This window comes from Lytechinus pictus, chromosome 1, assembly GCF_037042905.1.
Source record: "Lytechinus pictus isolate F3 Inbred chromosome 1, Lp3.0, whole genome shotgun sequence".
NCBI lineage: Eukaryota > Metazoa > Echinodermata > Echinoidea > Temnopleuroida > Toxopneustidae > Lytechinus > Lytechinus pictus.
In genome coordinates this window covers 55,685-70,816 of record NC_087245.1, presented here as the reverse complement: position 1 = coordinate 70,816, position 15,132 = coordinate 55,685, and the positions used below count along the sequence as shown (strand labels likewise).

The window sequence follows — 15,132 nt, the reverse complement described above, 5'->3', positions numbered from 1 at the left end:
TATTGATAATACTTTTTATCACATGCATGTACATACAAAGTAAATTTACCAACTATCCCTAATAATCTGGAACACCCCCCCTTTTTTTTTTTTGGGGGGGGGGGATATTCCTAATACAGTATATTTGAATTAGGGTTTGCTTTAATACTGATACAAAGCCTGTCTCAAACTCTACTTAAACTGAAAATGTCAACAAAGTAATAGTTTACACATTATAATAGAAAACTATCGCTTTTAGATTTACATGTACATGTAAGCAAATGGTGGTTCCCTCTCCACTGAACTTTTTTCATCACAACAGCTTTTTCATATTAACAATGAATAGTTAAAACCTGTCAACTACTGGAGATGAGTACACAGCTGAACCCAACACAACAAATCATGTAATCATTCATGGTGTGGTTCCCCCCCCCCAACTCCATCAACGAGTGGATTGCCTCTGGCAGTCTCGCCTGCATTGCACGATCCAATATAGCAGCAGTGCTGACTTTGAAAACAGCTATTGAATAATTATTCAAAAAAGAAAACACTCATGATAATGAAATACTCCATTGACCCAAACTGACCCTTGACCATGATCATGTGACCTAAGATGTGTGCAAAACAATCATTCATACTTGATTACCCTTATGTCTATGTTTCATGAACTACATGTGTAGATCTATCAACTTTTTATTTATGATGCCAATTCAACAAATACCCTGGACATGGTCAGAGTTTATTGACCTTGAATGACGTTTGATCTCGGCCATGTGACCTGAAACGCACAAATGATGTTCAGGGATACATGGTGACTCCTATGTCCAAGTTTCATGAACTAGATCCATGAACTTTTAAAAGTTATGACAATTCCACAAATATCCCCAAAAATAACATAGTTTGTTGACCCTAAATGACCTTTGACCTAGGTCATGTGACCTCAAACATGCACAAGATATTCAGTAATACATGGTTAATCTTATGTCAAAGTTTCATGAACTAGACAATTCCACAAATACCCCTTACATGGCCATGGTTTGTTGACCCTAAGTGACCGTTGACCTTGGTCATGTGACCTGAAACTCAGGCAGGATGTTCAGTAATATTTACTTGATTACCCTAATGTCCAAGTTTCATGAACTAGGTCCATATCCTTTCTAAGTTATGATGACATTTCAAAAACTTAACCTTGGTTAAGATTTCAATGTTGACAACGTTGTTGGAAAAGCGGCGCCTATAGTCTTGCTCTGCTATGCAGGCGACACAAAATCAGATGTCACAAGTGACACCCACTAAGATTTCTCACTGTCATACTAAAGCAGTAGCATATCAATTTATTTCCATAATTTGATCAGATTTCTCTTAAATAAATTCAATTATTTTAGTTACTTAATACTGGCTTTTCCATTAAGTTAGGTAATTTTCCACTTCTTGTTCATGAAATGGGGGGGGGGGGGGGGGAGGGCAGTCTCCACCCCTAAAATTTTGAACTTTCAAAATATTCAACAAAAGTATGCATGAAATCCTTCAATTTCCTTCTCGGACCAAATGTACTTGTACAATGCCAATACCTAGATACTTATGTATACTAGTAGTACACCTTGTGTGTCCATGTAACAGCGATATACACCGTTTACTCTATAACTATATAACATTAGAATCAAGTGTAAATTGAACAAATTTTCTTGTGACATGAAAGGAGCATTCCACCTCCTAAATTTTGAAAACTTATATTATTTTTTTACTGAAATTTCTCACAAATTTCACTTAAAGTGTACATGAAAATCCTTAGATTTCACATTGAAAAGACAACAGCCCTCAATACAAGCTTGGCCATTGGATTCCCTCGTTTTCAAGTTTCTTTGTAAAATATTATACAGTCTTGCCCCCTTGGAAAAAAAATTCTGCATAATTAAATAATAATACCTGGATTTATAAAGGAGGCTTTTTGCCTGAGGAAAGCAAGCGCTGCTATTATTACCCCGGTTTTAGCTACACTGCCATATAGGCGCTGAAGCATTCAAGGAATTTCTTCTTACTAGGTACCCATTCACCTCACCTGGGTTGAGTGCAGGACAATGTGGGTAAATTTCTTGCTGAAGGAAAACACGCAATGGCTGGAAATTGAACCCACACCCCTCAGATTGAAAGAAGAGAGTCATAACCACTATATCACAACACCACCACATAGAGCCATATCAATACAATATTTGTTTATAATATATGCTTGGCCAATGCTGCAATTTGTAATATTAAGGCCTACAGGGACATGGGGGGCATACCATGTTAAGGTTTTGTGACATTCGGTTGATAACTGTTGAATAGGTAAATTTTCATGTTCTTTTAAAAATAGAATTATGCATAGGTAATCTGAGGTATATAGATACCCGACTGAACAAGTATATGTGCTTTTATATCAAATTTTGGTCAACCCAATTGCCTTTAATATAGGACTGTAAATGAATAGTATTTGTACAATGTGTCCATGAATCAGCGATATATACACTGTTTTGCTCAATATCTCCATTAAAATTGAGTGCAAATGGAACAAAATTTCTTGTTATACTTATGTCACAAGACAAATGTAAAGCCTACAAAAAATAAATGCACAGTATAATTAGTATCGAGTTATGCCACAGCTTTTTGGATAGACGCGATTCAAAGAGTTGTTTTAACCCTAGATTGAAGTTTCATTCAGTCGCCTCTTTCAAATTTTAACACAGGAGGCTCTTGATGTTACATAACCTCTTTTTTTCAAATAAAATAATGCATGGAGGTTCCAGTATATGATTGCTTTCTTTGTTTTTATCCTTCTTATTCCATCTTTTCAAGAGAGCTAAGATTGTAATTTGCACTACATAGAAACTGAACATTATCATTTTTCTTTGTTAGTTTTGCTTTAATATCATTTGTCTCATAATATGGAACGCCCTGGGCCCGTATTCCATAAACAAGATAAGCTTTTTGCTTAAGTTTGAGCAATTTGTCTTAGCATTTTGCTTGTCTAAGAAATCTTCGCTAATGATATTCTATAAACTTTAAGACATTCGTCACAAGTCAGATGATATGGCTAAGCCAAAGTCTTAAATTCTATGACGTCATGAGGAAATTGCAACGCCATGCAACTTTTGTCACAAACGTAACAGCTGCTCCGCGGTAAAAAGTCTATGCGTTTTGTGTGTTAAAGCAAAAATCGCATCATAACAAATATCAAGATGGAGACTGAGAAAATCAGGAAGGCCAATTTCACAGAAGTAGAGAAAATTACGCTAATAGCAGAAATAAGAGAGAAAAGAGATCTTGAGACCGAAGCATAATTAACGTTTCAGGATAAAGAAAAGGCGTGGGTGGAAATTGCCTTGAAACTAAAACAATATAAGACAACTCATAACTGTCTTAAAGTTAGGGTAAAACTCTTAGCCATGTTGTATTTATGGAATACAGACTGCAGTTTTAAGAAAAGTTACTTAGCCATTCATCCTATATCTGTCTTAGTCGCACAAAAACTCTTAGCCAAATTCTAATACAAAATTCTTAGCCAATTCTTTATGGAATACGCGTTTTGGCTAACAATTTTGTCTTAGAAAATAAGACGAAATGCTTAGATTTTTCATTTAAGCATGCTTATCTCGTTTATGGAATACGGGCCCTGGTTCTCAGGCTGAAGTTACAACTGACTTTCTGCCAGACCCAAACTAATAAAATGTGTCATATGTACAGATCCAATACATTTTGAATTACAAGGTAATATTAACAAGAGTGTCGCTAAGGCGAGCACATAATACGCCCGCCTATAACGCGGAAAATGGAGTTATTGGTCAAGCAAGAAAAGTGGAAGGTGGCGACTTCACTTTTGTTCTTCTGACTTCAATATCAATTGCCTGGATCTATGCTGGTATCATACACACCAAATTATATGAGCCTAGGATAAGTTCAAATAAAGTTATCGCGTTAACAAGGACTTCAGAAGGGTAAGATGAAAACATGTCACTGTGATCTTGACCTTTGACCTTTTGACCTCAAAATCAATAGGCTTCCTGGGATTCATGCTAGTATCATACACAGCAAATTATATGAGCCTAGGTTAAGTTAAACTGAAGTTATCGCGTTTACAAGGACTTCAGAAGGGTAAGATGAAAACATGTCACTGTGATCTTGACCTTTGACCTCAAAATCAATAGGCTTTCTGGGATCCATGCTAGTATCATACACACCAAATTATATGAGCCTAGGTTAGGTCAGACTGAAGTTATCACGTGTACAAGGAAAAGTTATCACGTGTACAAGGAAAAGTTACCGGACGGACGGACACTGAGCGTGATACCATAATCATAAAAATGTGTGATTATCTGTGCTATTCCAGACTGATATCATTTTAATAGGCTTTCTGTGGTCATAACAATTTTGCCAACATTTTTTTTCTTTTTTTTTGCAAAATGATTTTAAAAAAGGAGAAAATAGAAATGAATTGGATACAACTTACTTTTTTCAAGTAAATTAATTTCAAGTATTCTAAAGAGTATAGACTAACCCCCAAATTGGCCAGCTCAAAGAAACAACATTTTGTGTAAATGAGCACAAATGGCAAACTTGAAAAATAAAACATTGTTTACATCCAACATTTTTAACTCCAGTCTTTTGGTAAACAGGGCAATGCCAGGGTACTTGCTTCATACATGTGTATCATTGGGGGTTTATGCAGGCTGACGGCCCTTCAGAATGATTCAGTTCGCTTTATCGCCTCCCAGGCACAGGTGATGCCAAACAATTATTAATAAAAATATCAAATTTTAGCTTGAGATATGCTAAATTCATCTACATTCTTAAGTATTAAATATCAAGTTTTAGCTTTAATAACATGGTTAATCCATCTACATTCATAATTTTTATACATCAAATTAAGGGCAAACTATATTTCTGCCTGAATTTATAAGAAATATCTTCAAACACAGTGGTGGTGTGTAAATACATCAAGTATAAACCTAGGTGTGCATGTTTGCACTTCATATTTTTAGTTTATATTTAGTTTTGTATAACTTCACAGTTTTATGAAACAGCATCCAGGATAATAAAGGGTTTCTGTATAAAATGTTTTCTATCTGACCTGATGACGTCCGTGCCTTAACAATTCCAGGTTGGCATCACTACCAAAATATTACTCTTAGCATTTCAACAAACTCATTCATAACAAACATGAGGCAAAACAATCGTTGGAGATGGCAAACCCCAGTATCAAACCATGATAAAACTAAATCACCCCAGGCCTTGAGTATCTAAACGTGGGCATTTTTGCGGTAACTGACGTTACATGGCACAATTTTGCACACTTTTCATTGTGTGTATGATTATCTCTAAAACAACAGATGGGAGTTTGCTTTTAGGCAAACCCCCATCATTATAATACAATATGCCTTTGAAAACTGGATTAAATATCAAATACAATAATTTCATTCCAAAGTGCCGACTACAGGCAGAGCTGCTCTTACGTAATATCACAGCTGCTGTTTATTGTCTAACCCTGGCTCAAAAGCTCAGGTTTGCCTGTGGAGGTGAAATGTTACATAAGAGGGATTAATTTGGTTAAGCACGCAGGGTTGAAATAGCTTCAAAAATATCTTGGATCCTCTAACAAGATTTTTGTTAAGGGGGTATACAACCGCAGTTCAGGGCCTGAACTGCGGTCGTCTCCCCAACGAGGGGCTGACGTAATGAACATTCAGTTTTGTATACCTCTAACTTGGTTGAGTATGGAAAAGGTCCTTACCTATCACCAAACCATGAAGTGCCAAAATGTGTTATTATTTCATGCTACTATCTTACATACTGGAGTGATACAACCAATGTCTGGAGCCAATACATAATGTATGTAGAGGCACTCTCTTTCTCTCCCTCTTTTCTCATTGTGAAGTAAATTTACAAACTTACCAAATTAATGAATTTAAGAAAAATAGTGTAACTTTTTACATGACATGCATACTTTTAAAGAAAATCAATCTGGTGCATGCAAACAATATATTGTACTTCATATGTAACTTTAATGACAGAAAAAAGGAATGTCTACATCTAGCTAAGTATATGAATTAAATTCTTGAATATCCACATGCATAATACACAACCTGGAAATGATTTTGATGAACAACTTTCAATACTGAAAATACATATCATTAACTCAATCTTTAGTCTTAAATGAAATGAATCCATTCAATCTTGACAAGAAATATTCTTCTTTGCATTAATCTTATAACAGATAACAATTCAATAGGCATACAGAGTATACATACATGTACTTTAATAGATAAACAAGAAAAATGCATCTCAGATTCAAATAGGATGTACATGAAACAATTCTTCAGTAAATTTTTTGTTGGAATTATGATTTCAAAAACATGAAATACATCCCCCAAAGTGATCTCTGTTGTTAAATCTATCAGTAAATAAATAAAACAAGTGGAACGCCTCTGGCAGTCTCGCCTGCATTACACAATTCAATATAGCAGCAGTGCCGACTTTGAAAACAATTATTATTCACAAAAAAAAAGAAAATTCACATAAAGTTCATTGATCCTAAATGATCATTGACCTTGATCATGTGACCTCACACTCCAAAATGATCAGTGATACTTGATTACCTTATGTCTTGACTATTAAGGTCCATGTACTTGCAAAGTTATGATGCCATTTAGAAACTCAACCTTGGTTAAAATTTCACTGACCCTAAATGATCTTTGACCTTGGTCATGTGACCTGAAACCCAAAGCAAGATGATAAAGTAATACTTGATTACCATTATGTCCAAATTTCATGAACTAGGTCCATTCACTTTGACATTTCAAAACTTGACCTCAGTTAAGATTTCAGTGTTGATGACGCTGCCTTCACAGCCGCTGTCGGAAAAGCGGCGCACATAGAGTCTAGCTCTGCTATGCAGGCAGGACAAATTTGTTTGTTTTTAAATTTTTATTCAGCAAAGTCACACTTAAAATGAGTCAAATCAAAGAAGAAAAGTAAAACACATGACTCTCCCTTAAATGATGTAGCCAAGGCCTCTTTTTGTGCTCATAAGTTGGAAGATTGAAAACTATTCAAAAAAGAAGAAACCAAGATGAAATTCAAAGAGACTTCCAAAGCCAATAAGAGAATTTCACATAAAAAATGTAATGAAGCAAAGTGCTAAATTCTAATATCATTTACTGATAAAATCAAAAGGAAACAAATAAACAAAAAGTATTATATGAGATGACAGGTTCTCAAAGAAACCTAGACCGTTTCTCTTTTTCCTCTCCTCCCAATGGATGTAAGGTCACATGAATGTGAAGGTGAAGAACAAGGCTAAATTGATGGAAATTGTTGCTAGGCAACCACTTTATAGGATTCAATAACAGGATTTACTTCTTCTTAGGCTTGTTCCTTGCACGGACAGTTCCATTTTCTGAGTGGGGGGAGTCGGATACAATAGGTGAAGCTGAGACTGCATCAGAAGTGTCACCACCATCGTTAACTCGCACTGTAAAAGTAAACAAATATGAACTTCACAGTATACTAAAGAAATATCTTCTTCAAAAACACAAAAACAAAATACATGTACAGGTATATTTAATGTTGATCTGAAATGACATTTGACCTGGGCCCATTTACCTGAAATTCTACTCGTCTACTTTCTGATACCAAGTTATATTCAATAATATACCGTATGGGTACTAGTATTCAACCCGGCATAATTCAAAGATTTTGACATATTCCCCAAAATATTTAGAAATAGGGAATTTATCTTAATTTCACACCTTTGTTATTTCCAGGGTAATCTGTTGTCGATATTTTCTTTGTCAATCTGTCGACTGTATGCGCGGAGGATCGAATTATGCGGCGATGGCCTTTTGCACTGAATGGTACTAGTATTCAACCTAGTGAGGATTGATAGCAAATCTCAAAAGGGTTTAGATTGCTAAATTAGATCTAGATCTATGTAAATTTCTGGCTTTGATTAATTCCCTATTTGGTCTCATCTCAAATGGTCTAGTCCATAGTCGGATGGGACAAGGGCAGATTGAGAGACAGGGCCATCTTTCATCGCTAGGTTGAATACTAGTGCCGACGGGTTGAATACTAGTACCAAAATCCGTCGCCGTATAATTCAATCGCCCGCGCACACAGTCAACTGGTTGAAGAAAAAAATAACGGAAAAAGAATAACCAGCATTTGCTCTTGGAAATAAGACGGGTCTGAAATTCAGGTAAATTCTATATTTCTATATATTTGAGGAAACTCTCCAAACGGGTTGAATACTAGTGCCCTTACGGTACTGCTGAATGATAATTTTTAAATCTTGAAAATTCAAAATCCTCAGTTTTTGTTAAGTTTATTTATAAGTTGAGTTCAATAAACCTTGAGTGGCCTTTAACCCTAAATAGACTGGGCTATTTCGACGCCTAAGAAGACGGGGGGGGGGGGGGGGGTGGGGGGGCTGATTCTGCTCCCCCTTATGATCTTGGCCGTCGATCGCGACGAAAATTGGCAAGCGCGTTACCCATGGCATTATCTACAAAACTACAATATCAAATTCTGCGAAAAATCTCATTGCTCATTAATTATACTAATTTATGTGTAAAATCATAAGTTTGCTCTAATTAATAAAATAATGCCCCTAAAATGCTAATTTTTTTTTCACATACTCTAGATAGGCATCTGATCAAATTTGTTTCTCAAAAATTTCAACATCACATTCATTTTCTTATGTATTCTATTGTTTTCTAAATTTGTTATGTATTTCTTTGTTTTTTATGTTTTTTCAATGGAAATAGTCGGGGACTTTATTTTGACCATTAACAAGATAAAATTAATTGATTTTAAGCAGTAAAAGGAAAAATAATGATACATTTTAAAATTTTGGCTAAAAACACTATTTGCATTGGATTTGTACACAAATTCATATTTTTGAGTAATTCTGGGTCTGCATGCACTTAAGAAATGTTGCGTAATTTCGTAACCGCGTACCCAGGGCCGGGGGTCACAATTTTGTTGCGCGAGACTTGAAAGTAAAAAGTCAGTGAGCGACGCAGTCAAAATTTTTTTGAGCGGCGGATTTATCGCGAAAAATATCGAGGGGGGTGGGCTGATTCAGCCCCCCCCCCCTTGACAGTCTTCGTAGGGTTAAACTTTGCCTAGCTTCCTGAAATTGCTTTCATTTATTTGCCCATATTTGATAATATGAATGTAAGTAAGTTTTCTTGAATAGGGACTTATAATTTTAAAATCTTTAAAATCAAAAATCTAAACCATGGTCAACTTTTTTTTATGTTGTTAAAAGAATATGGTCAAAGTGACCTTTGAACTTGATTACATGACTAGAAACTCATTCCAATTGATCAGTGACAATACCTGGAAAGTGTTTCATGAAAGGACTTGTTGGATGTTTTATCTGACAAGGCCTGTTTTAACCAACCATGGACATATTAGATGGACCGACACTCATCGATTAATTAATAAATTCACTAACATATATGACTGTCATTGTGCTTTGAATAACATTCTCGTCATATTTGTCGACTTTGATCCTACTGTGTTCTGCCGTCTATTAGGTCATGAGTTGAAAGAAGCAGTTCATGTTTTTAAATTGATACACTGCACAAAATGTATGCACAGAAAATGACATATCACTTGTATCCTGGATGTGCACAACTGCATAGCTAGGATTTAATTTTGGAGGGGGTGGTAAATGCACGCGAAGCATGCCAACACTTGCAGATCGCGCAAAGCGCACACCCTAGGGTGGAGGGTGTAGGGAGGGGGTAGTTTTCCCCATCCCGCGCAAAGTGCAGTTTTTGATATCTCAACAAATTCAAATAAAAAGAAGATGTCACTTGTGTCTCTAGTTATTGCCTCAAATTCAATTGACTTGCTGTGATTAAATAACTTGTTTTTTATAAATTTTAAAGAAATTATGAGCGCTAAAAAATGGGAAAGATTGAGAAATTCGAAGTAATACTGTACCTCTTCCCGCGCGAATCGTGGAAGTGAAAACTTTTTATGAAAATAGAAGTGGTATAAAATGCCTACCATGGTCATATCAGATTTGGTTGTAAAAACTTGAGCCACATTAAATTTAGTTAACTCGCAAAACAGAGTAAAAGACGGGTATATGCAGGGAGGAAATATTCCTTCTTGCAAATGGCGTTGAAGTTCTGAATTTTACAAATTTCTCTGAAACTTAAACCTGCTCTAATTTTGATATTTCTTAGATTATATAACTCGATAACGAAGAAAAAAGCTCAAAATGTGAACGGGATGATGCGAGCTAGAAGAGTGACTCTTCCTTTCCCATTTTGCTCATATCAAGCACTTCCTTTTGTATGATTAAGAAACTTCAGTGATATTCAAAATTTCCAGTCAATGACGCAAAACAAGACAGGAGATGGATGATATAGAATAAAGTTTCCTCGTACATAGTTTTGAATTTAGCACGGCACAAATTTAATGCCTCCCTCTTTGAGCAGATACTTCGCCAAATTTGCTTGCCGAAAATTGGAAGAAATAGCATTTTGGGAGTTGGGAGTGACGGGAATGTTTACCCGCTCCGAACAGAAGAGCCTAAATGTTGTGTCAATGAATTTAAAAATATATATATCAAAGAAATTATTATACTCTTTACACCCATACTATACTTCATAATTTCTGGCAAGAATATATGATTCTCATAGCTGGGGAGAAAAAAACGAAGTAGACAAAAAGTTGTGGGAAACAAAGGGGAAAGGCAATTTCAATATTTTCCCGCGTGGAGCGCGGAAGCAAAAATTGTATGAAGAGAGAGAAGAACGTCTCGTTTATTTTATTTTATTCTTTTGACAAAAAAAAACAGTAAAGCTATACTCTTCTTCCCTTTTTTCTCTTCGTTTTTCTTTTCCCCATCTTTTTTTCTCCATTTCTTTTGGGGGGCAACCAAAAAAGAAATCACTATGATTTTTTTTTAAATCATTGATTTAAATCACTCCCATTGAAACATGAACAAATTATGTAAATTTTGTTTGTGTGTAGCAGCTTTACGTTTTGTATTTTATCAACTTTATATCATCAGAACATAAATAAATCCTTCATATCTACTCAACACAATTGAAATCCAGTCAATAAAATCAGGTTAATCTTGAAAAACCAAAGATGTACATTTAAATCACTATGATATTTTTACAAAAATCATTGATTTAAATCACTTCCAATGGAACATGTACTGATGATTAGTGATTTTAATTCTTAGACTACTAAAATTGAGCTTCGACCTAGCTTCTTATATAAGTTTGCATACTATGAAGTACAAAAACGCACAATTTAATGGTGGAGGTAACTAATCATAATTATACAGTATTGCACCTCGCTATATGACAGGTTAGACTAGTCTAATGCCGAGGACATTGAAGCGGGAATTCAGCAACTAACTCGGAAACAACCTGGCGCAGATAATCTACTAGATTGAAGAGCGCCAACTTAACTCCAACACCAACCAAGCATGTACAAATGAATTACAATTTTTTGGTGTAACTTAAGTGGCAGTATTTTTTTTTACACACAAAAAAAAAGATTTTATAGTGAATTGATGCCAACACATGAATAAATCCTTCATATGTACTCATAACAATTGAAATAAAATCAACAAAAATCTTGCAAAACCAAAGATGTACATACATGTACATGTAGCATAAATGTGGTTAACACTTCGACCCCACTCCACATTTATAAGTGGATTTACAAAACTTTCCCTGTGAAATTTGATTTTGTTGATAGTAAAACAAAGTTACTTTACATCAACATAAGTTGACATAAGTTCTTTATGTCAACATCCAAAAGTGTTTAAGAGGACAGTTTTCAAGAAAATATAAAAGTAAAGGGTTGTTGGCAGTTGGCTTTTACTTTGATCATTCACATGAACTACTTTTGCCATGTCATATGGATGATGAATTTTTGTCAACAGATTTTGCATTGTTAATCCATTATCAAACATCTGATGCTTTACAAAGAATGAAATTTATACCAATGCAGTTAAAGACACAATTTGTTGTTAAAACATACATGTATCTCTTATAAAGTTCTTTTAAGTCACTGTTGGCCCATTTCATTCTCAGTTGCAGTGCTACAAATATGAACAGAAATTTTGCATCTGCATCAATAAATGGAGAGCTCTATAAATACAATTTGCTAAAACACATTAAATAAGTAGCAATCAGTATCAGTTACATGTACCATATAAGCTGTGTCAGATTGGAAAAAAAAATACTGCTTTTGTAATACACATGAAGCTTTGCTGCAGTTTTTATCCTTTGAGAGAAAAGTCATCAAACTCAGTATGTTTGTGCTTCTTCTTTATGTATCACACATACTTTTTTGTAAATAAACTGCTGTTCAATTGCAAAAAAATCACACTGTACACCCTAAATGATGTTTAAACAAAACAAACATATGATCTTCATCCTTGGCCTGAACATAAAAAGTGTTTATCTTTGGAGAATTTGAATCTCTGAGTAATGGAATTCTTCCAAATAAACCGATCCTCATTTCATGTTAAGAGCTTTGAATAGGAACACCAACTTTACAGCATTTGCTGTACCCATACAGTTCCTCAACTTGGAATGAACCAGTCAGTAGAAACTCTCTACATATGTACACCCGAGCATGCAGACACAGCAGAAAAGTCAGCATCTTCATGACTTTAATATTTTGACTAGATTTAATTATGAAATAGATTGTTAAGGATAATTTTAGTAGTGAAATGTATGATTTTAAAATTGATGTCAGTGTAAAGGGTTATATTTTTTGGTGTTTGCGCTTTCTTAAAAAAAAATTGTTTAAAAAGATTTTAAAAATCTGACTTAAATTTTTAAAAATCTGATTTAAATCAAATAAATCTGAGTTCTTAAATTTAAAAATAAAATTTAAAAAATCGCCAACCCTGTTGTACAGAAAATTTTGTGCAAATTCAATGCCATTGAGTTTTTCGAATGAACATTAAATAATACAGTAAGACATCAAGGTCAAAATGTCTCCCACCGTTTTAAATTTGGTGAAGACGATGTTGATTTGTGGCATTTAAACAGAAATTAAAAGATCAAATTCTAGCTAAATATTAGTCAGAAGAAAAGCAACTTTTTGTTATTTAAGGGGGGGGGGGAGGTGGGATTTAGCATATATTTCTCTTGGGTAAGTTACATTATAAGTTTATTTGCACTTTCTTTGTATGTTATTTTTATGTTCATGTATATATTCAGCAATAGTAATCTGCAACTGGGATAACCCCTTGCAAGCTCAAGTAGCTTTTTGGATTTTCCCATATTTCTCTTAAAAGTTGTAAAATTTCAAGGCCATATACCGGTACCTGTTCACTTTATTAATGATTAAATTATCATGCTTATATTGTTTGAATGTATATAAACCCCTCAAAAAATGTTTGGAAATCTGAGTTTGGCCATTAATTTCTCCAAACTCCCAATTTTACACAATACATATTTGCTATCATTCGAAAGGTCATTTAATTCTCTTTAAAATGATACCATGCTTGTTATGATCATGCCATCACGAAAAGAGCAGGATTCAAAAGTGTTGGATGATGTCTGAATTGAAAAGCTGCAAAACGAGCAGAAATAGTCATGAAGGGTCAATAAAGAACATCATTAACATGATTCTTTTGTCTGTGTCAATAGAGATGAAAATCCATTTAAATCAAGCCCCTGCTTCTTCATTTTTTGATGTTTTGTTGTGGTTTATGTAGTGATGGTTCTGTGAGATAACATGGTCTGAGAACAAATTTTCGGCATTACTCCTATGTGTTTAAGATCGCATGCTCGATCTGTAATGAAAATCAGAAGTCAGAAAAAATTGGAACCAGTGGGATTCGAACCGGTCATCTACTGCTTGCCGGGCAGCGACTCAACCACCAGGCAGCTCAACCAAAAAATTAATTTTTTTCTTTCCAGGGCTCTTTTTGGAGAAACTTAAAAATTTTCCAGGGCTACTTTTTCATTTTCCAGGGCTCTTTTTCCACTTTCCAGGGCTACAATTTCTGGAGCTATTTCGCGGCTTTTTTGCGTTTGTGTGTGTGTATGTGTGTGTGTGTATATATATACACGGTAGCTAGCATATACCAGGGAAGTATAACACTTCCCTGGTTTGACCTTCGCATTGTTTCTTCGAAGTGATGGTTTATGATTTTAGTGTTGTGATGATAGATTGATTTTGATGCTTGAACGATATCTGAGTTGATTCATGGACCTAATACAGACCTATTCAGATTAAATCATGGAGGTAGAACCTCCATGAATTAATCGAAGTTTGAATGTTTGATACTTGGTTGACGTGAGCTTTGCGTGTTTACTATTTAGTGTTATAGCCCATTTGCCAAATTAATCTAGAAAGATCTGTATTCGTGTCTAAAGACAATGTAAAAGAAAAAGAAAAAGAAAGTTCTGAATTTGTACAATTCTGAGGTAATTTATTTTATCATACAATATAGGTACCTGCAAATGTTATGAAGTTGAACAAATATCCTTCGTACATATTTGACTGAAAGTTATTTAAATGACACTTTTTAAAAAAGACTTAAAATTATTCATACAAAATAATGATATAAGTCATAATCATAAAGGTCATTGAATTGTTAAGCGTTCGTATCAGTTACACAGATTCATGACAAAAAGGCCTACCAGAACCAAAACTGGCAATTTCCATCATCCATCATGAATGCCTAGCCTTGCACGGCCTCTAATTGAAATGAACTTATCCACGTCTTTGCAAATATACCTGACCTAATTTCTCCACACAGTGAGAGAGGCCATGTGGCAGCCAAACCAAAACAGAATGAAAAGGGCGGCAATCTCGTACCCCCCCCCCCCACCACCACCACCACAAGAATATCAGATTTCCAAACATGTGCTTCTCAAGATTGTGCAATACATGACGGAGACAAAGAAAGTTATGTAAACAAATTGCCGAGGGTTGCTGTCCCTGAATTAAGGGGCTAGTCTACGTTTTCAGTCACTTAAGAAAATGGCGAACTGGCCAAAGGTGAAATACATCATTGAAAAAAATGAATGTTTGGATTAAAATAACGAAGATTAAATGAAATATGACTGAAAAATATCCATAGTTGAATCTCTACTTTAATTACTGACAGAACAA

The 15,132-nt window shown here is 34.8% G+C and overlaps 1 protein-coding gene across 2 annotated transcripts in view; it reads right to left on the bottom strand.

Annotated features, from left to right (window-relative positions):
* Window positions 1-4,480: 4,480 nt before the first annotated feature.
* Window positions 4,481-15,132, bottom strand: part of LOC129255364 (translocating chain-associated membrane protein 1-like 1) — a 34,887-nt gene continuing 24,235 nt past the window's right edge. Inside the window, exons 10-11 of one of the 2 annotated variants that reach the window (XR_010293776.1) lie at window positions 7,290-7,483; window positions 4,481-6,568 (exon numbers count right to left, since the gene is read on the bottom strand). Coding sequence is in view for 1 of the 2 variants with exons in the window: in XM_054893728.2 (XP_054749703.1) it covers window positions 7,365-7,483 (119 nt within the window). In the remaining variant the exon portion in view is untranslated. Of the gene's footprint in view, window positions 7,484-15,132 lie in introns of both variants that reach the window. The other variant, XM_054893728.2, reaches the window with a different exon arrangement.